Below are 20822 nucleotides of genomic sequence, written 5' to 3'. Positions count from 1 at the left end.
TTTTCCATTGGCTACCCTCCTCCCTTTTCCCTATTAATGCAAGTAACACGTGTGTCCATCATCTTTTCTACAACCGAGGCTTCTCTGTAGCCAAGAGCTGACCTATATGTTTCCTTTCACCAACGCATTAGGCTGACCTCTAAACTAAAACTTCCAAAGGGCAGCTGAGTCAGGTCAGAACCTCTCTTCTCTGATGCTATGCTTCCGAGAGGTGAGGTTAGCTTCTACCCCCTCACTCCAAAACAAACAAACCAAAATTGATTATCATCTCTGGAGAACCATGGTCTTGATTCCCACCTTTTCCTCTAAGAGACAGCTGTACACAGATATTCCCTGTGGACTCACCATCACAGACACCAGCAGCGTCATTTCTGTGAAGCCGTTCCTGGCATCCTCAGACAGTGCTAGTTCTGTCCTTTATGAGCTTCTGTGAAATAATTGCAGTTCTTTAACAACACATCTACTCTATCATAATTAAGTCTTTGTGTACTGTCTTCTTTCCTAGAAAGGGACCAAGTTTTGTTCATCTTTGCCTGCCTTCCTCTCCCCATCTTTTCTACCAACTCACTACAGATTACATCGCCTGGTATTAATCAGACCTTTGTTAAATAGACAAACAAATGTATAGTTAAACTTTGTTAAGTATCTTCACATTTATATACTATTTATTGAAACTATCACAAACCTACACTGGTTTTTCAATGACTTGTATTCACACGAACACATACTTTTTCCTATATGTTTAATGCATGTATAACATGCACATGTTTATAACTACACATTTATACCGTAACACCATATACAGGGATGGGCAAAAGTAGGTTTACAGTTGTTCATATGGGAAATACATTAATAAATAATAATAATTATACAAAAGTAAACGCTGTGTTTTGTGTACTCACATCTGTACACCTACTTTTGCCCCACAATGTAGAACCTTCACCATAATAAAAACAACTTAAATACAAGAAAAATATTTCATAAATTTAAATAAATTTCCAGATGATAAAGAATAGATGTGAGAAGGCAGTAGGAAAAGTATTTGACGCATCCTCACCACTATGTGCTCCATTACTATGTTTGGTGCTGAGTTATGTCTTGAATGGGTAGAAAACAGTAGGTGGGAAAAACGAATACAGTCTTTTAATATAGAATTTAGTCCTCCCTCCTTTCCTTCTCTCCCTCTTTCCCTTCCTTTCTTCCCTCCTTCCTTCTTCATACATCCATCCATCCCATATGTAGCAACTTTGTAGCAGTAGTATAGTAATATTAATAACTGAAAGGGAAGTATGTGGTTGTATCAAATACTGGCATTAAAACTAAGTGTTCATGGCCCTGGCTGGTTGGCTCAGTGGTAGAGTGTCGGCCTGACGTGCAGGAGACCCGGGTTCGATTCTCGGCCAGGGCACACAGGAGAAGCACCCATCTGCTTCTCCACCCCTCCCCTTCTCCTTCCTCTCTGTCTCTCTCTTCCCCTCCTGCAGCCAAGGCTCCATTAGAGCAAAGTTGGCCCGGGCGCTGAGGATGGCTCTGTGGCCTCTGCCTCAGGTGCTAGAATGGCTCTGGTTGTGACAGAGCGATGCCCCAGATGGGCAGAGCATCGCCCCCTGGTGGGCGTAGTGGGTGGATCCCGGTTGGGTGCATGCGGGAGTCTGTCTGACTGCCTCCCCATTTCCAACTTCAGAAAAAATACAAAAACAAAACAAAACAAAAAAACCCCACAAAAAAACTAAGTGCTCATTAACAGAGAAGAAAAGTATCATTTTTATTAATACAACACTAGGATTTTAGTTCTTCTGATATGCTATACATATATATTTAAAGTAAGAAGTAATAAGGAAGCAGGTTATTTATTTGAAGACCTACATTTGTTTATGTCTCTTAAAGGCTAGGCTGTAATTCTTTGCATTAAACCTCCTCAGAAAAAAACTTGTTTTATGATAAAAAGCTTTGTATCTAAAGGTGAGTAATCACATATTAATTGACATGAAAAGTGAATTACAAATTGTTCTAGTTGGACTTTGGGGCAAAATATATCTCATAATAAATGGCTACAACCACAAAAAATTTAGATTTCTCTAAATTTCTTCATTATACAAAGTCAATCTGTGTTATAAAATAATCCCTAATTATAATCAAATCATTTTTGAATGTTAAAGCATTTTTATTTTCTAATAGGTCATCTTCCCCTTTTTGTAAAAAAAAAAAGAATCAGATTTAATATGAGATTCCCAATAATCAATTAATTGTATGCTAATTATATTACATCAACTATAACAGGACAATTTGTCAGATTGTCCCAAAATTGAATTCTGAGTTACAGGATCCAGAATTATTAATGGTCAACTGTTAACAAATATTTAGTTACAGGGATTAACCTTAAATCTTTTTATTGTATCATATGGATAATTATCTCTAAATAAAATAACTTTCATTTCCATACAGTTTTAGAATGTGCAATGCATATTCACTCACATCATCACATATATATCAGTTGGTATATAAAGACATTTCTATTTTAAAGAGAAGCAAAGGTTTTGTATATAGTAGATGGCATTCTTTTTATTTTTAAACTAGGTTATGTCTCAACCTAAACCTCTAGTTATATCCTAAAAAAGAAATGCATACAAATAAGTAAAACAGTATATATAAAGATAAACAACAAGAAATGACAAGTTAATCCAACAACACTCGACAAACATTTGTTAGTGCCGAAGGTGTATGTGAGAGCTCAGGTAAGAGAGCAAGCACTGAGGCAGTGGCAGCCAGAGCCTTCGAACACAAGGTTTTAGCAAAGTGGGGAGACATTGGGAAGGCTATCTACGCAAAAGGAATCAAGAAAGAAAGCCAAGGTGTGGCAGAGCCTGTGAAGAAAATATAGATGCTTAAGCATTAGAAATAGTGATTTACTGACAAATGAGTAGGAATGAAGACAGTGCTTGAGTTCTTGTGTTCTTAAGGTACACAGTTTTAGAGCGTTGGCCTGGTGTGCGGAAGTCCTGGGTTCGATTCCCGGCCAGGGCACACAGGAGAGGCACCCATCTGTTCTCCACCCCTCCCCTTCTCCTTCCTTTCTGTCTCTCTCTTCCCCTCCCGCAGCCAAGGCTCCATTGGAGCAAAAGATGGCCCGGGTGCTGGGGATGGCTCCTTGGCCTCTGCCCCAGGCACTAGAGTGGCTCTGGTCACGACAGAGTGATGCCCCAGATGGGCAGAGCATCGCCCCCTGGTGGGCGTGCCGGGTGGATCCCAGTTGGGCGCATGAGGGAGTCTCTCTGACTGCCTCCCCGTTTCCAGCTTCAGAAAAATACAAAAAAAAAAAAAAAAGGGTCCACAGTTGTACGCTAGCACTTACTGTTGACTTGCCTGACCATTCTTACAGCAAGGACTCCTACAGATCAGGGTGGCATCTTGCAGAGTCTCACCCACATAAATTACTTGAGTCACTGATCATTCAGGTGACTTGAACAGCTCATGGGGGCACTAGAGAGTTCTAATACGCCTCCCCTGCCATCTCCCTCTAATAGCATGTCTAATTCCCCTCATGTCATTGTTAGTTATGTTACCTTGTCTACAAAGGAGGAGGTGAAAAAAGATTCATTTTTCAGGTCTAAAGATAAATGAGTCTTCTGGTAATGTCGTGTAAAGAAGCACATGTCTTATAAACTTAGGCTGACCACACAGTTTTCTGGGTGCTCTGGGACCTTAATTAGTCAAGTTAGTAGGAAAAGCAGTACTCTGGCATTTTTTCTCCTATTTTGTTTTTTCCCCTAATTTGGTTAGACCCATATTAATATGTAAGTATATTGCAAGATTCCAATCATACTATAATTTCACCCTAGCATGCAATGCTTTACTTAAATAAATAGTATTACATAGAAATAATACCTAATGCACAGTTCATTCAAAAATTGTTTTGTGGCCCTGGCCGGTTGGCTCAGCGGTAGAGCGTCGGCCTAGCGTGCGGAGGACCCGGGTTCGATTCCCGGCCAGGGCACACAGGAGAAGCGCCCATTTGCTTCTCCACCCCTCCGCCGCGCTTTCCTCTCTGTCTCTCTCTTCCCCTCCCGCAGCCAAGGCTCCATTGGAGCAAAGATGGCCCGGGTGCTGGGGATGGCTCTGTGGCCTCTGCCTCAGGCGCTAGAGTGGCTCTGGTCGCAATATGGCGACGCCCAGGATGGGCAGAGCATCGCCCCCTGGTGGGCAGAGCGTCGCCCCTGGTGGGCGTGCCGGGTGGATCCCGGTCGGGCGCATGCGGGAGTCTGTCTGACTGTCTCTCCCTGTTTCCAGCTTTAGAAAAATGAAAAAAGAAAAAAAAAAATTGTTTTGTGATCATCATAGTCTGAAAATATCTTCCCTTTACAAACTTATTCTTATGAGTGTTACCCATTACTATCTTGTATCGTAATATATAGAGATGTGCCTTCCTCCCACTCTTTGGAGGCAGGACCTGTTTGAATATCAATGGTGCCTAGAAGAAAACTCTGGAATAATAGGTACTTGCTAAATATTTGCCAAATAAATTATTGTTATGTTGATGATTATTAATGGGAAAAAAGGTTGGAGAATATGAAAGCAGCAAGAGTAAGTGAATATTGCAACATTAATAAAAATGGCTGGTTCACCAGATATTATCATGTTTTATAAGATAAATGTATCTTTAGAAAATTCACCAAAAGTTATCTTAACTTTTTTTGGATCACTCCTTCCCTCATTATTATTATGTACAAAGAAGTCGCCTCTTAGTGTTGAAAATATTGCAGCTGTGTTCAGTATAGAATTTCAGTCTTTCATCAGATGAGGTTTCTGAAATCAAGTATAATCCTGACAGTCTTTTCCAAGAAGCAGAGGAGCTCAGGAAAAGCGCATAAAGTGCTCTTTTAGCATATAGAAGAGCAACATAAATTAGAGTATGGATAATGCTGTAACAAAACTGGAGATCATTCCTGGTTTTCATTACACTAATTTTAACAATTTATGGCAAAGAAATCACACTACTAACCATAAACTGAATTCACTTAAAAACAAAGTTTATTTGTAAAAATCACCCCAAATAATTGAAGAGAAATGTTTAGTGTTACCATGCTATGTTGTTATAGTCAAGGAAAAGGAAAAAGAGGATGAAGTTAATGGAACCCACAGGCTACTGATGTGGCAGTTTATCAAATGTAGCTGTAATGAAAGATAAATAATACAGGCAATTCACACTTCATGAAAGGATAAAAGTGTCAGTGTGTAGGTACCAGTTTTACTGCAGGCCATAATCAGCAAGTAAACGAAAGTGCGATGTCTAAAAAGTTTACAGCTTTCTATGAAGGCCTCGTCTTGTCAGGTATTGATTTAGGTATTCAGACGACTTCACTGGTATTAAACAAATTGAGTGTTTGTGAACTTAGAGGACATGTTCTATTTCTCCCAACAAAAGTTGCCTCGAGCTTAATGTTAAGTTGCTTCCACCACTTAAATTTAAGGAAAGGGAAGAAAATGATGATATGATATCTTACACAATTATTTTCTTCTTAAATAGAGGGCAATCCAAAGTGAATGTTTCATACTCTCCACCTTCTCCACAAACATGGACTCCATATTTCTTAGAAAGCTGAAAATGAAAATAAGAAAAAACAGTTAACTTAAAATTAGATAGCAACAATTCTCAATTAACATATTATTTGGTCCTAAAAATATCCATGTAAGAAACTTTATTCCAAAATAGACTGCAAGCTATAGGAATATAACTTTATATTTCTGCTTAAACCAAATATTTAAAGCCATTTGAAAAATGTTATTATAAAGCAATGGATTTTTAATAATCCCAAAACCCTTACAAAAGGTGTAAGCAACCGACATTTTTATGTAGGAGAAAACTTAAAGAATCTATAAATTTGAGGACTAGACTAGCTTTCGATTGAAAGGGAGGCTGAGAAGGACATGTACTAAGTCTTGATGTAGTAAATGAGAATATTTTCAGCCCAATTGTGCTTCCCCCCTGCCCTCTGACCTATATATGAAAGGGAAAAAATGTTGTGTTTACAGCTTTTTTTCAGAGATTAAAAAGCAATCTAAAGCCTTTCCTTAGACTTGAGAATGAAAGTTTTCATGCTTAAGGTTATTATTAGTAGCAAAGTTTCAAGGGCAGTGAGAACTTATGAAGTTGCAGAGCTGCACACAAGCTTTAGGGAAGTCTAACTCCAAGAAAGGTTGGAATCTAATTAAATCTGAAATTATAATGCCATCTAATTAAACCTGAAATTAAAAACACAAACAAGCAAGTAAAGAAACAAAACCCCTTGTGATTTGTATTAACTGTAAGCTATATTATTGAAATGACCCTGACCCTGACAATAAAGGAACCCCGTAGCTGGCCGGCACAGAGCTGGAGTTAGTGCTGGGGAGCATGCTCACCAGATGCTTCTCAATCCTTCCGCTCCCGGTCCAGGCTTTATGCCGTTGATCCACCTTCATTCTGAACTTCACAGCTTCCCCTGCTTATAGCCTCCCTAAGCCAAAATCCTGAGTGCCCAGAGGAAGACCGAGTCCACGGATGTTCTCTGTTACTGCCAGTGCTGGGACTGTGGCCTAAGTCTCAGTTCTACCTGCACATGTAGGCATTTAGTTATTTGGCTACTTTTGTGATTGTGCTACCATTCTGAATCCATCACATTTCAGTTACTGACTGTGCCTTAAGGGACTGAGAGCATGAATCTACAAGAATTCTACTGCTTTTTCCAAGGGTCAGTAGTAATATGAATGACACTGTAAAGCTAAAAAGCAAGAAAGGTGAGGAAAAGAAAACTTCTGAGCTCACAAGAGGCAAGTAGCTACTGTACATTTTCACCGTGTTAGGTCATGAAGTAGAGAATCAACAAGGCACAATTATGGCAGTTGGTTCTTATGGGAGCAGATAATAGGAACATTGGTTTTCCATGTAACGACTGCTGAGATAAGCTTTTTAAAAAAGCATTTTGAACAGATATCAAAGATTTGGGTCATTTCATGGCTTATAAGATGTCTGGGAGTCTGAGCATGTAAAAAGTAAATTCCTAGTAAATGAAAAGGAAACAACTTATGTGATTCTTATTTTTCTCACAGACTTATTTATATAGACAAATATTCCTAGTCATAATAACTCCACTTGAATGCTACTGACTATTGAACTGAAAAAGTTAAAAGCATCATAAATTCCATGTTTAATTTTTTACCCCTTTAAAACATTTTAACAATCAAAACTGTGAGAATTTCTAATTAAATCAAGATTTTTCTTCTTTTAAACCAGTCTCAATTACCTGTTAGTCATTTTAAAATTGAAAAAAAGGCTAATGAGACTGCATTTCACCCTCATCCTGCCCCCCACCCTGGAGAAAACTATGAGGTGTATAAAACTCCCACAATTTCATTTTATAAATGATATGCTTGACATACAAAATAATTTCAGGCTGCATATATTCATTCATAGTACTGTTTCAAGATATATTTATTGGATATCTACTATAGGTTTGGCATTGTTTTATGTCTGGGGATAACAATGGGAGGAGACATAAATTATGTGCAAAACAGAAAGTGGAACAAGCAATTATAGTAAGCGTAGTGATGGCTTTGAGGGATGCATGAGATACTGTGGAAGGAACCAAAGGCTTCTCAAAGTTACTAAAACTCAAACTGAGATCTGAAAGGTGAGGAATCAGGAAAGGATAGAAGGAGAGAGAGGCAGAGAGAGAGGGAAAGAGAGAGAAGAAAAAAGAAAAACTGTTCCAGAAAGAACAGTATATGCTAAGTCCCAAAGCACACAATGGATACTAGAGATGGAAATAAATTTGGCATAGCTGGAACATAACTAAAAGGGTAATAGTGAGATGAGGCAAAAAAACAAAACAAAACAAAACTAGAAAAAGGACAAGTCTATGGGGCTCCATGCCATGGTAAGTCATTATCCTAAGGTCAATGAGAACCTATATATAGGTTTTTATGCAGAAAACTGACCTGCTTGTCTTTACTTTTGGAAACAGTCTGTCTGTACAATGGAGAATGGGCTGGTGAGGGACTAGGTCAAGAAGCAGAAAGAACCGAGAAGTTGTTGGAGGAATCCATGCAGGAGGTACAGATTTCCTGAACTGGGGAGGTAGCAGTGAGGATGGAGAGGAAAGGGAAGATATTTTGAGAGAGATTTTTAGGTTGAAATAATGATTAATTGAATAGAGTGAGAAAAGTTAAAAAAATAAAATAAAATAAAAAAATAGGAAGACAAATTCTCAACTTTCTGCAATGGGAAACTGGATAAATGTTGGTTCCATCTACTGATATTTCAGCCTGAGTAGCAGTTTGTTGGGAGAGTCCAATGATCTTATCCTTTTCAAATTTTATATGACATGTGATAGCACCGATGTCTCAGGTCTTTGTGATTACTTTCTTCAGGCTTCCATGATACTACATTTTCTATGCTATTGTTATGCTTCTCTGACTCCTTTCCCTCCCACTGCTCCTACATTATAAATATCCTTCAAAATTCTCTCTCTAAAATGTTCTCTCTGAATTTGTTCCATCAGATAGTTCATGCACTCCAGGGCTTCTAGCATCACTTTTATGCCATTCTGCTGTTACTAATATTAACACTATCACTGTTAATTAAAGACTATGTGCTTTATGCCTTAAAGTTAAGAAAATGATCCTTAAAACGGCTTTTAATAATAAAAAAGCATACAGACTCTGAAATCAGGTAAGTTTAAAGAATAAATTCCAGTTTGCTACTTCCTAGCTATGTGACTATGGAAAAGTAACTTACCCTTCAAGTGATTCATCGTCTATAAAATATAAACATTAATTATAGCAACCTCACAGGTTTGTTAAATGATTAAGTAAAATAATGCATAAAAAGCACTTAGAGCAGAATATGGCACTTAGTACGCACTTTGCAAATACACAGCTTAATTTTAAAAATAGGTAAGGAACATATGTAGTGAGGCACAGTGAAAGCAACATTGCATAATTGATTAGAAGCAGTAGTTTTGGAGGTAGACAGTCATTGGTTTAAATCCTAGCTCTGTCCTGCTGTGTGCTCTTAGGCCACACAGCTCTCTGAACCTCAGATTGCTGATCTGCAAAATGGAAATGATGCAGGATCTACCTCACAGGAAAGTCTAATGTACTATCCAGCACATAATAAATAATAAAATAGCTACTAATTTTATTCTTCCCCTTTCCAGAAGGGTGAACTAGATTGGCTTTGAAAGATTACATAACTTAGAGCTAAACAAAAGCATAATTTAAAGTCCTGTCTTGACACTACAGCAGGGGTTGGGAACCTATGGCTTGTGAGCCAGATGTGGCTCTTGATGGCTGCATCTAGCTTGCAGACAAATCTTTAATAAAAAAAAAAATAACGTTAAAAATATAAAACATTCTCATGTATTACAATCCTTTCATTTCCTACCACTCATGTTCATGGTTGCGGGTGGCTGGAGCCAATCACAGCTGTCCTCCGGGACAACACCAGATTTTTATTGGATAATGCATAATGTACACGGGTCGTTGTATGGCTCTCACAGAATTACATTTTAAAATACGTGGCATTCATGGCTCTTTCAGCCAAAAAGATTCCCGACCCGTTCTACAGAATGATGATAAATAATAAACCTTAATATGTAGCCTGAACATCTCAATAGTGCTTCATTCTCATAGTTTAAAAACATATGCCTTGGCCCTAGCTGGTGGCTTAGTGTATAGAGCATCAGCCCAGTATATGGACATCCTGGGTTTGATCCCCAGCCAGGGCACAAAGGAGAAGCAACCATCTACTTCTCTCCTCGCCCCTCTTCCTCTTCCATAGCCAGTGGCTCCATTGGTTTGAGAATGGGCCCCAGGCTCTTAGGATAGCTTGGTTAGTCCAGGCAGGTCAGCCTCAGTTGCTAAAAATAGCTTGGCTGATTCATGTATCAGCTGGATAGGGTTGCTGGGTGGATCCCACTGGGGGCACATGTGGGAGTATGATTTATTATCTCCTCTCCTCTCACTTAAAAAAAAAATAAAAAAATTTAAAGCAACCACATATGCCTTTGGCTTACATTATTTAAAACTCAGTATGTTTAAAACAAGCTCATTTTGACATTCTCATCCTGTTCTCCTCTACAAAAATATGTGCTTCTAATCTGCCTGGTTATTATGTGTTGACTAATTTTTGATTCTTCCGTTTCCAGCTTCTAGAAATTTGGTGTTAATTTCTTTTTCATTCTTCCATCAAAATCTTTCTTTTAGTTGTCTTCTTCATTCCTACTCTCAGCGACTTCATACTCTAAGCCCTCACACCTATTTCCTATAACAGCATCTTTTTCATTTCCAATTTCTTCTACTCCCAAACCCATAAATACTGATGCCAGACTAAATTTTCTGAGATTTATTTTAATAATATAAATCTCTACTGGTAAACATACTATATCTTATTTCTTACCCCAAATAGCCTGGCCCATCTCTAGAGGCTCATAATGATCAGGTTCTAAATCCCCACCTTATGTGTTTCTTATTAATCTACTAACACCAGCTCTTAGTTTCACTTAAACCAAGTTCCTCATTATCCCTGCGTGTCTTCTAGCCAAAAGATCTTCATTCATATTGATTCATTTTGCTGTAATAACCCATGTAAATTTCACCCAATCCTTACACCAGTTAAGTGCTAACCTTTCCACCATCTTGAGCTACTCCAGGTCATGTGGCCATCTTGCACCTTCCCCCCACTTGCTATTCTTTCCATTCTATGAAAAATTCCAAATCTTTGGCTTATTTTATATGCCTTATACCAATTACCATAGAACTGGGCACATAAGAAGTGCTTATAAATATTTATCATTTTATTCAAGTAGTACCACATGACACTGGCAATTAAGAGTTCATCTACAACACATTCTGGAAAATGTGAGGGACATGTTCAAAATCATATATTGCAACAGCCATTAACTATCCCCTCTCCCCTGCTTTGATGACAACAATCAGTGGACACCACTGCAGCACAAATTCCTTAAAGTATACTTTTATGAATTTTATTCCCTCTCTCTAAAACCTTCCAATTTTCTTTATTATTTAGTTAATTAAATCCTCTCTTCAGTAGTCAAAGTCTTTCACTATTTGGCTTAAACCTCTTTTCTCAGCTCCCTCTGCCAGTTCTCAAAATACATTGCAAACAATCCAGCCAGTTAAAAATCCTATCCGTCTTTTAAGTGAAGTATGGCTGTCAATTTATCTCTAAAATTACTCAGCATTCTCTCAACAACATGTATTTTTTTTTCTTTGAAGTTCTATGGCACATATTTTTTGCTTTTCTTAGAGTACATTTTAATATAACTTGTAATTTATATTTATAATAGTTATTGGACAGCTCAACTATAAAGTTTTATATAATCTTTCAACTGAGTTATGTTAAAAATTCAAAATATCCAACAAAGATGTTCTCCCTCCTTTTAACTCTCAGTCAATTAAGTATGTTCCTTTCCATAAAGTTGGAATTATAGAAAACAAGGCTTAAAATCTGTATTTCTCACCTACCACATCAAATCAACTTTGGTAAAGTTTGCTTTCTCTTTTGCTTTTTGTTTAAGTAATAGGTAGCTGGGATTGCAAATTGTGCATTTGCCAAACCATAAGGAAGACAAATGAACTCATATAGAACAGAGCTTCAAACAAATTTAAGCTTGAAATCTTACACTCGTCTTGTTTAGCTCTTATAGCACCCAGCAAAGTGGTATACTCCATAAGCAGTCACTACCCATCTGCTTACAATGGACTCAGGTTAGAAGTCAGATTCCTCAATTCAAGGTGAACAGAACTGGAAAAGCAACTAAATCTACATATTCATAATATTTTATATAATATGGCTTCATTTTTCCATCTAGCAGATTTACTTAGAGGATCATAGGAAATCTCTTGCTTAAAGAGTAGCTGCTGCTGGTAAAGATGGTAGACTGAATTCATGGATCTACTCTCAGTCCTTCCTAAAATTTTACTGGAAACGATGTCATAAAAAGGTATAAACTTACAAATATAGAGAACAGAAGAAAGAAAGAAAGAAAGAAAGAAAGAAAGAAAGAAAGAAAGAAAGAAAGAAAGAAAGAAGAAAGAGAAAGAAAGAAAGAAAGAAAGAAAGAAAGAAAGAAAGAAAGAAAGAAAGAAAGAAAGAAAGAAAGAAAGAAAGAAAGAAAGAAAGAAAGAAAGAAAGAAAGAGGTCGAATCGACCAATTTATCAGAACAGGTGCAGAGTCCTAGGCCACAGTGGAGAATGCAGAGAACCAACGTAACTGACACAGCAGAACAACTCCTTCCTCTTCCAGATTACACCTGTCAGAAGGTTCTGGAAAAGGTTTCTGGGTGTGTGTGTGTGGGGCTTGGAAACTGACAAAGTACTTAATATATCTGAACATCTGGATAAGAGTTTAGAAACTGGCAATGGATATAGCACTGAATTAGAGATAAGTACACAGAGTACTAAATAAATGAAAAAAATAAGACAATTATTAGTTTAAGAGAAAACATAAAAAGTTGTACAGAAAAGGTTTATTACCAGACTTTATTACCTAATTCATCTGTGAATTGGGTTTTCAAAATTATGGTATGTAAACACTGACTATTGGTATGTAGCCCAACTAGAATTGCAATATAATCAAATGGGAAGATGGAAGGAGGGAAAAGTACACGTATGTGATGGAGGCAAAGGGAGGACAGACAGCTCAATCTGCATATTCTGGGTGGGAAGTCAGTAAGTAGGTGAAATTAGGGGAAATCAGGAAGTACTAATACAAATGTAATTTAGAGATGTGTAGGTAAAATCAAAATAATCAGTTTTAAGAGATGGAAATCTGGCCTGACCTGTGGTGGCACAGTGGATAAAGCGTTGACCTGGAAATGCTGAGGTCGCCGGTTCAAAACCCTGGGCTTGGCTGGTCAAGGCACATATGGGAGTTGATGCTTCCTGCTCCTCCCCCCTTCTCTCTCTCTCTGTCTCTCTCTCCCTCTCTCTCTCCTTTCTAAAATGAATAAATAAAATAAAATAAAAAAGATGGAAACCTGATGATTTAATGGGAGGAGGCAAAGACTCAGAGGTTGTTTCTGCAGCAAAATTTGAAGAACTATTTGAGAGTATGAACTGTTACAAAATTGTAAAATATCACAAAAATAGAAATGCTCTTAGGCCCTGGCCGGTTGGCTCAGTGGTAGAGCGTCGGCCTGGCGTGTGGGGGACCCGGGTTCGATTCCCGGCCAGGGCACACAGGAGAAGCGCCCATTTGCTTCTCCACCCCCCCTCCTCCTTCCTCTCTGTCTCTCTCTTCCCCTCCCGCAGCCAAGGCTTCATTGGAGCAAAGATGGCCCGGGCACTGGGGATGGCTCCTTGGCCTCTGCCCCAGGCGCTAGAGTGGCTCTGGTCGCGGCAGAGCGACGCCCCGGAGGGGCAGAGCATCGCCCCCTGGTGGGCAGAGCATCACCCCCTAGTGGGCGTGCCGGGTGGATCCTGGTCTGGCGCTTGCGGGAGTCTGTCTGACTGTCTCTCCCCGTTTCCAGCTTCAGAAAAATACAAAAAAAAAAAAAAAAAGAAAAAAGAAAAAAAAAAGAAATGCTCTTAAACATTTAACGAAACAGTTCTAAACTTAAAATTTGATGCAACTTTTAAATTAAAATTCATCTTTTTTTTAACAATGAGAAAATAATCCAAGGAGGAAAAAACAGAAATGATAAATAGAATCCATTGTTCATATATCAGATAATGTTAGAAACCTGCAGCAGTTTAAGAAGCAATGGCCATATATATATATGGAGCAGTGGCTTAAATTATTCCACAGTTAATTTAAACTAATAAATGTACAAGCTTTAAAGTTGTAGTATTTTTTTACCAAGAAATTACATTCCTAGGAATTTATCTAAAGGAAATGATAATCAGAAATATATATAAAGATTTATTAGGAAAGATGATAATCATATAATCACATCATTATTTATAACAATTTAAAAATAAATAACATTACTTAAAGTAATTTGGAAATAACAAATGTTTCCAACAAGAAATAATTTGTTAAATTTGTCATGATATGTTCATATGTAGAATGTGAATATGATGGAATCTACATAGCCCTTAATACATTTTCAAAGTAGATTTAGTTATGTGGAAAAATAAACATGGCATAATGTTAGGGAAAAAGAGATGAACTGTATGTATAGTTAAACCTAATTATGTAAATAAAATATGTAAAGGGTTTAACTCTGTGAACTTGAAGAACAAGAAACTCTCAGGAAATAATCCATTACAGAATGCAGCAAAATGTTAGCAGTGTGCATCACAGGGCAAAAGAATTACGATTTTTAATTTACTTTTGTATACTTTTTAATTCTCAAATTCTCAGCAACAGGCAGGTATTTTTATGTTATTTTTTAAAAAGGTGCCATTTATCTCTATTCTTTATTCCCATTTTTTCCTTGTATAGGTAAACATTTAAAAGTATTTAATGTGAATCTTCTATCTATGCCCTTACAGATGTATTATTATTTTGTGTGTGCTTATGTTTTTTTTTTAATTTTTATTTTATTTATTCATTTTTAGAGAGGAGAGAGAGGGAGAGAGAGAGAGACAGAGAGGGAGAGAGAGAGACAGAGAGGGAGAGAGAGACAGAAAGAGAGAAGGGGGGAGGAGCTGGAAGCATCAACTCCCATATGTGCCTTGACCAGGCAAGCCCAGGGTTGCGAACCGGCGACCTCAGCATTTCCAGGTTGACGCTTTATCCACTGCGCCACCACAGGTCAGGCATGCTTATGTTTTTAATTTGTTTCAATGTTGATTTTATTTATTCAGCACTTTGCTGTTATATATGCACATTGAATATATTTTTCTAACTGCAGACTTGTCCTTCATAATGGGTACTTATTATATTTTAACTATTGGATCTCCCAGGAATAGACATCATATTGCCTCCAACAAACTTAACACCATCAAAAACAATCCTGCAAAGGCTATATTCTCACTAATGGCCTCTTATGGACTGATAGAATTACTCCTTCAAGGAGGATATAGATATTTAATCTAGGTATCGCAATACTGCCTTCCACAATGGTAGTACCAATCTACATTCTTAGATATTCTAAATGTCCCCACCTGTATACAATTGGCTTGTCCAGCATTCTCATTTGTGCCAAACTAGTACACATTACATAAGTAACATCTCACTGTTGCTTTAATTTGTATTTCTCTGATTATTGAATCAGTTTGAGAATCTCCTCATATCCTTTTTAGGTTTTGAGATGTTCTTTTCTGTATAGTGGTTTTCCATAGCCTTTGCCATTTTTCTGGTAGGACTGCTATCTTACATTTTGATACATACCAGTTAACAATTTCTCGAGATCTTAAATATTATTCCAATATAGTGTCTACCAGTTTTCTACATATTTTATAAAGCTGAAAAGTTTCATAATTATTCTTCAGTAATGGCAAATTTTATTCATAAGAGTAAACATCGCTAACATTTATTGAACACTTAGAATGTGCCAGATACTTAGCTAAGCATCTTACATATCATTTCATTGTTATCACTTCCATTTTATATTCAATACATGGGAAACTAGGTTCAAGTTTCAGGTAAACAGTAGAGTCAGTATTTAGACCTGGGCTCCTGGGTACAGAGGTAACTTGTATCTGAGACCATAGGGTCGGAATGAACTATGGAAAATTTTCTTGCCTAAAGGTATCACTTTCCACCAACCTCTGTAATTATCACAATTAAATATTCATTTCTGCATGGAAATCATTTTAATATGCAAAAATTCTCTTAACTAAAAATGTTAACTCTTTTATATAATATATTAAAAGGTTACTACATTAGCTAAATTGACTTACTATATTAAAAAGTCATGTTGATCCATATTACATAATGGGTACATGAGAGTTGGCTCAGCAGAGTTGAGGTAGTTGAACAAAATGGGCCCCTGTACCTAACCTCTTTCTCTCCTACCCCTAACAAAACAAGCCCACGGGTTGTCTGTTTTCTACCCTTCTTCTTTTAGAATCCTTGACCATTAAGGAGAATTGTGTCAACAAATTGAAAAATGACTATGTGGTTGATCTGTTATCTCACTTAATGAGATTAATACCATTATTCATAAAGAAGGAGATACAGGCATTCCTTAAAATGTGATCTGTCATAGGCAATAATGCAGAAGATAGAACTCAAGATAAAAAGTTAAAAAAATACTCTCTAACTGCAGAAAGAAGACCATGTTTGACTGATGATTGACTTGCTTTTATATTGGCATCATTGTTCTCTTGGTACATCAGGCAATTGATTGAGTCTCCTAAGTAAAAATGAAAGGAAAAAAAGAAGAGGGCCAAAAACGGGTATTCCGAATTAAAATCTGGGTTGTGTCCGATAACTGTTGTGAAAGAGATGAGAAACAAATTGCTAATTGGGTAAAAACTTATTCAGCACTCACTTTATGAAGAAGAGGTCATTGACACACAGATTAGACCAGGGGTCCCCAAACTACAGCCCACGGGCCACATGCGGCCCCCTGAGGCCATTTATCCCACCCCCGCCGCACTTCTGGAAGGGGCACCTCTTTCATTGGTGGTCAGTGAGAGGAGCATAGTTCCCATTGAAATACTGGTCAGTTGGTTGATTTAAATTTACTTGTTCTTTATTTTAAATATTGTATTTGTTCCCGTTTTGTTTTTTTTTACTTTAAAATAAGATATGTGCAGTGTGCATAGGGATTTGTTCATAGTTTTTTTTATAGTCCGGCCCTCCAGCGGTCTGAGGGACAGTGAACTGGCCCCCTGTGTAAAAAGTTTGGGGACCCCTGGATTAGACTATGAAGAAATCAGAGAAAAAGACACTCAGATTCCTTTGATAATTTCTTATAACCATTGGAAAAAGTTTCCTATTCAAAATGTCAATTATCCATCAATGTTCATCTATCTCCTTTGGAGAAATGTTTACCCTTCTGAGAAGATACTTGTAAAAATCATCAAAAATAAGCAGATTGGGTCTACAGTCAAGTTTCTTTCAACACAGCTTCCATTCTTTCCTCTCTCTCCTCCACTCCTCCACCTCTAATTATATGTATGATAAACTTCTCTCCTTTACATCTTTTATAATCTTTTCTCTAATTTACATCCTGCATTCTCTGTGCTTCAGTCTTCATATTTTATATTACCCTATCTTCCAGTTCTTTATCTACACAACTGTATCAAATCTAGTGGTAAACTCATGTGTTGCATTTTTAATTTCAGGTATTGTGTTTTTAACTTCTAGGATACTGTTAGATTCTTTTATATAAACTCCAAATCCCCCTTAGAAGTAGTTCATAGTCTCATCCAATGCCATGGCCATTTTAAAGTCTAAACAGGATAACTGGATTATATGAATATCTTCTGAGACTGTTTCTATTGTGTTTTTCTTTCAGTTTCACACCTGATATGCTTGGTAATTTTTGATTGCTGAAAATTCTATGTGAAACATTTTAGAGATAATTTGAGGTTTGAACAACCTTATCTTTCTCAAGAGAGAACTAGGCAGTAAGAGCAGGATCAGATTTCTTCAGTTCAGTCCAGGATTAATATGATTCCCAGTTAGATGTAAGTATTTGCAAGGACTGGACTATTCCAGTTTGCCTTTATTCTTAAGGTATAGCCCATCAAGAGACCAGCTGAAAACCTGGAGCATTAGCCAGGTCCACTCCACTTTGGTTTACCCTGAATTTTGACATTAGTCTCCACAGCCCTTTTAAGCTGCTGAAAGACCTACTCAACTTTTCAGCAGAAATTTTTTCCTCAACTTCTAGGCATCCCTGTGCTATTTTTTAATTAGAAAGTGCCTTGAGGAGAACAGAGACAATGCTCAGGGCTTTCATTCTTTCTGGAATTCTGGTAAAACAAATTATCTCAGGTTTTATAATTCTTTAATCCCTTCCAATATATTTTTGTTTTATTTCATACAACTTTTTTAGTTTGTATGGAGTTTGTCTGATGAAAATTATTCCATCAAAGCTGAAAATGGGTACGTTCAATATCTATTAAAATTAAAAAGATACATTCCCTCTGAGCCAGCATTTCCATTCTAGGATCTTATCCTATAGAAAAACTGATACATACCCCAAAACATGTGTATAATAACGTTTATGTAGTATTACAGGGGATCCTCAGGTTACGACAGTCTTGACATATGATGTTTCGAGTTTACAACATTCACTCCTATAAAACTTAAAAAAATTGAGACATGAATGTTTCAGCTTATGCCATTAGCACCGTACCTTTTTCTAAACTCATTTTTTGTTATTTTTTTCTGTTACTACAGTACAGCATACAGTACAGTATATTTATGTCCTTTCCCTTTTTCTGGTATTAGTAGTGTTTTTATGTTCTAGATTATGACTTTACAATTGTGTTAGGATAGGTAAGTGATTTAGGCTAGGGTGTGTTTTGACTTACACCAAAATTCGGATTATGTTACTGTTGTAGGAATGAAACTGTGTTGTAACCAGAAGACCCCCTGTATTTGTAACAGCAAGACATAAAATAATGTGCATATTATGTTCCAATTTAGGTAAAAAAGAGTAAATATATTTATATATTTACATATGCAAAAATATTTTTGAAGACATATTAGAATACAGGAGAGTGGTTGATCTGAGAAAGGACAGAAAAACTTGGGCTTAGATTCAGTGGAAGGTTTTTCATTATTTTATAGTGTTTGAATTCATTTTTTACAAATTACATTGCTGAATTTTATAATGAACATTCTTTAAGAGAAGAACAAAATATAACATGAGAAGTGTTACATACTAGCTTAGGCCAGAAAACGTCACAGTGTCAATCTCTGAATTTAGACTTTGAGGTCAGATTGGATTTAGTCAGGTGAACAAGAGATCATGCATACAGAGAAGAGAAGTGGAACGTGGAAGTGTAAGGGGATACTCACTCGGGAGACCATGAATAGTTCTAAGTTGATGAAGGAGAAAGAAGATGTAGGAGACTGGGTATCTTACAAGCCTCATTTTCCCCAAGTACAGATGGTGCCATGTTAAGGAGTTTAAATTTTATTTTAAGGCAATGCGGAATGACTCAAAAGTTTATAACAGGGGTCCCCAAACTTTTTACACAGGGGGCCAGTTCACTGTCCCTCAGACCGTTTGAGGGCCAGACTATAAAAAAAACTATGAACAAATCCCTATGCACACTGCACATATCTTATTTTAAAGTAAAAAAACAAAATGAGAACAAATACAATATTTAAAATAAAGAACAAGTAAATTTAAATCAACCAACTGACCAGTATTTCAATGGGAACTATGCTCCTCTCACCGACCACCAATAAAAGAGGTGCCCCTTCCGGAAGTGCGGTGGGGGCCGGATAAATGGCCTCAGGGAGCTGCATGCGGCCTGCGGGCCACAGTTTGGGGACCCCTGGTTTATAAGAAAAGGTTATATGATAAAATTTATATTTAGTATATATTATGATAGCAGTACTGTGGACAATAGATTGACAACAGGTAAGACAGGGAGGAAGACTTGAGCTATAAGATTGTGGCTATATGGTACTTGTCTTTCTCTGACTGGCTTATTTCACTTAGAATAATAACCTCCAGGTCTAGTCATGCTGGTGCAAAGGTTAAGATATCCATTTTTAAGGCTGAGTACTATTCCATTGTATATATGTACCACAGCTTTTTTATCCACTCATCTACTGATGGACACTTGGGCTGCTTCCAAATCTTGGCTATAGTAAAAAATGCTGCAAGTATCATATGATTTCACTCATATGAGAAATCTAATGAGCAAAATAAACTAACAAAAAAAAAATAGAAACAGACTCACAGATACAGAAAAGACTGACAGCTGTCAGAGAAGAGGGGGGTTATGGGACTGGGTGAAAAAGGTAAAGGCTTAAAGCAAAACAAATAAACAACTAAACTCATATACATGGACAACAGTATGGTGATTACTAGAGAAAAAGGAGGATAGAGGAGGTGGAAGAGGGTGTAGGGGAATGAATTGTGATGAAAGGAGAGTTGGGGTGGTGAACACACAATACAATACACAAATGATGTATTATAGAGCTGTACACCTGAAACCTATTCAATTTTATTAACCAATGTCACTCCAATAAATGTAGCAAAAAAGTAAAAATTAAAAAAAGCAAAAAAAAAACAAAACAAAGATTGCTGCAGTGAACTAGGGCAGACCTTAATGCAGTGACAATAAAATTAAAAGAAAAAGATAATAAGATATTAAAAAGACAGAATTAAAAGAACATGGGGCCTTATTCATGAATAATGGAATATATGAAATAATTGAAAACAATTTACTTATTCTGGCTTGGACAACTGACTAGACAATGGGACCCTTCACTGTCAGGAAAAATACGTTCAGTTGTTCAGTTAAAGCTGAGGGGCCTGAGGATATCTAAGAAAGCAGAGTGTCCAGTAGCAGCTGAACACCCATGTTTGGAGCATACAAAGACGGAAGAGCAGGCTTAACTGTCATAAGAATAAAATTGGTAGCCAAAGTCATGGGGTATTTAACATCACCACAGGAGGAGGGGGATGGATGCAATCACAACATGTAAGGGGTGGAATATATTATATATGGCAAGCCCCAAAAGTAGCTAAGAAAGTACTTAGAAAGGTTTCAGGAGTGAGTGGTAGTATAGAAACCAATGGATGACAGTTTCAAGAAGGCATGCACTCTTTCCGAGAAATCTAGAAAGACGGGGCCTGAAGAGTGTTGTTGGTATTGAGAAACCAAGAGATAATATACTTGATCACTGTTTTAGGATTGCCTAGTGCTTGTTTAAAGATGTGAGCATAAGTAT

At 37.2% G+C, this 20822-nt stretch overlaps 1 protein-coding gene across 1 annotated transcript in view; it reads right to left on the bottom strand.

Annotated features, from left to right (window-relative positions):
* DPH6 (diphthamine biosynthesis 6) overlaps positions 1 to 20822 on the bottom strand; it is a 204096-nt gene that overhangs the window by 4631 nt on the left and 178643 nt on the right. The window contains exon 7 of the mRNA XM_066343414.1: positions 5502 to 5596. Coding sequence (XP_066199511.1) covers positions 5502 to 5596 — 95 coding nt within the window. The remainder of the gene's footprint in view (positions 1 to 5501; positions 5597 to 20822) is intronic.

Source organism: Saccopteryx leptura, chromosome 6 (assembly GCF_036850995.1).
Source record: "Saccopteryx leptura isolate mSacLep1 chromosome 6, mSacLep1_pri_phased_curated, whole genome shotgun sequence".
NCBI classification, from domain to species: domain Eukaryota; kingdom Metazoa; phylum Chordata; class Mammalia; order Chiroptera; family Emballonuridae; genus Saccopteryx; species Saccopteryx leptura.
The sequence above is the reverse complement of the archived record's forward strand: the minus strand, read 5'-3'. Positions and strand labels throughout refer to the sequence as shown.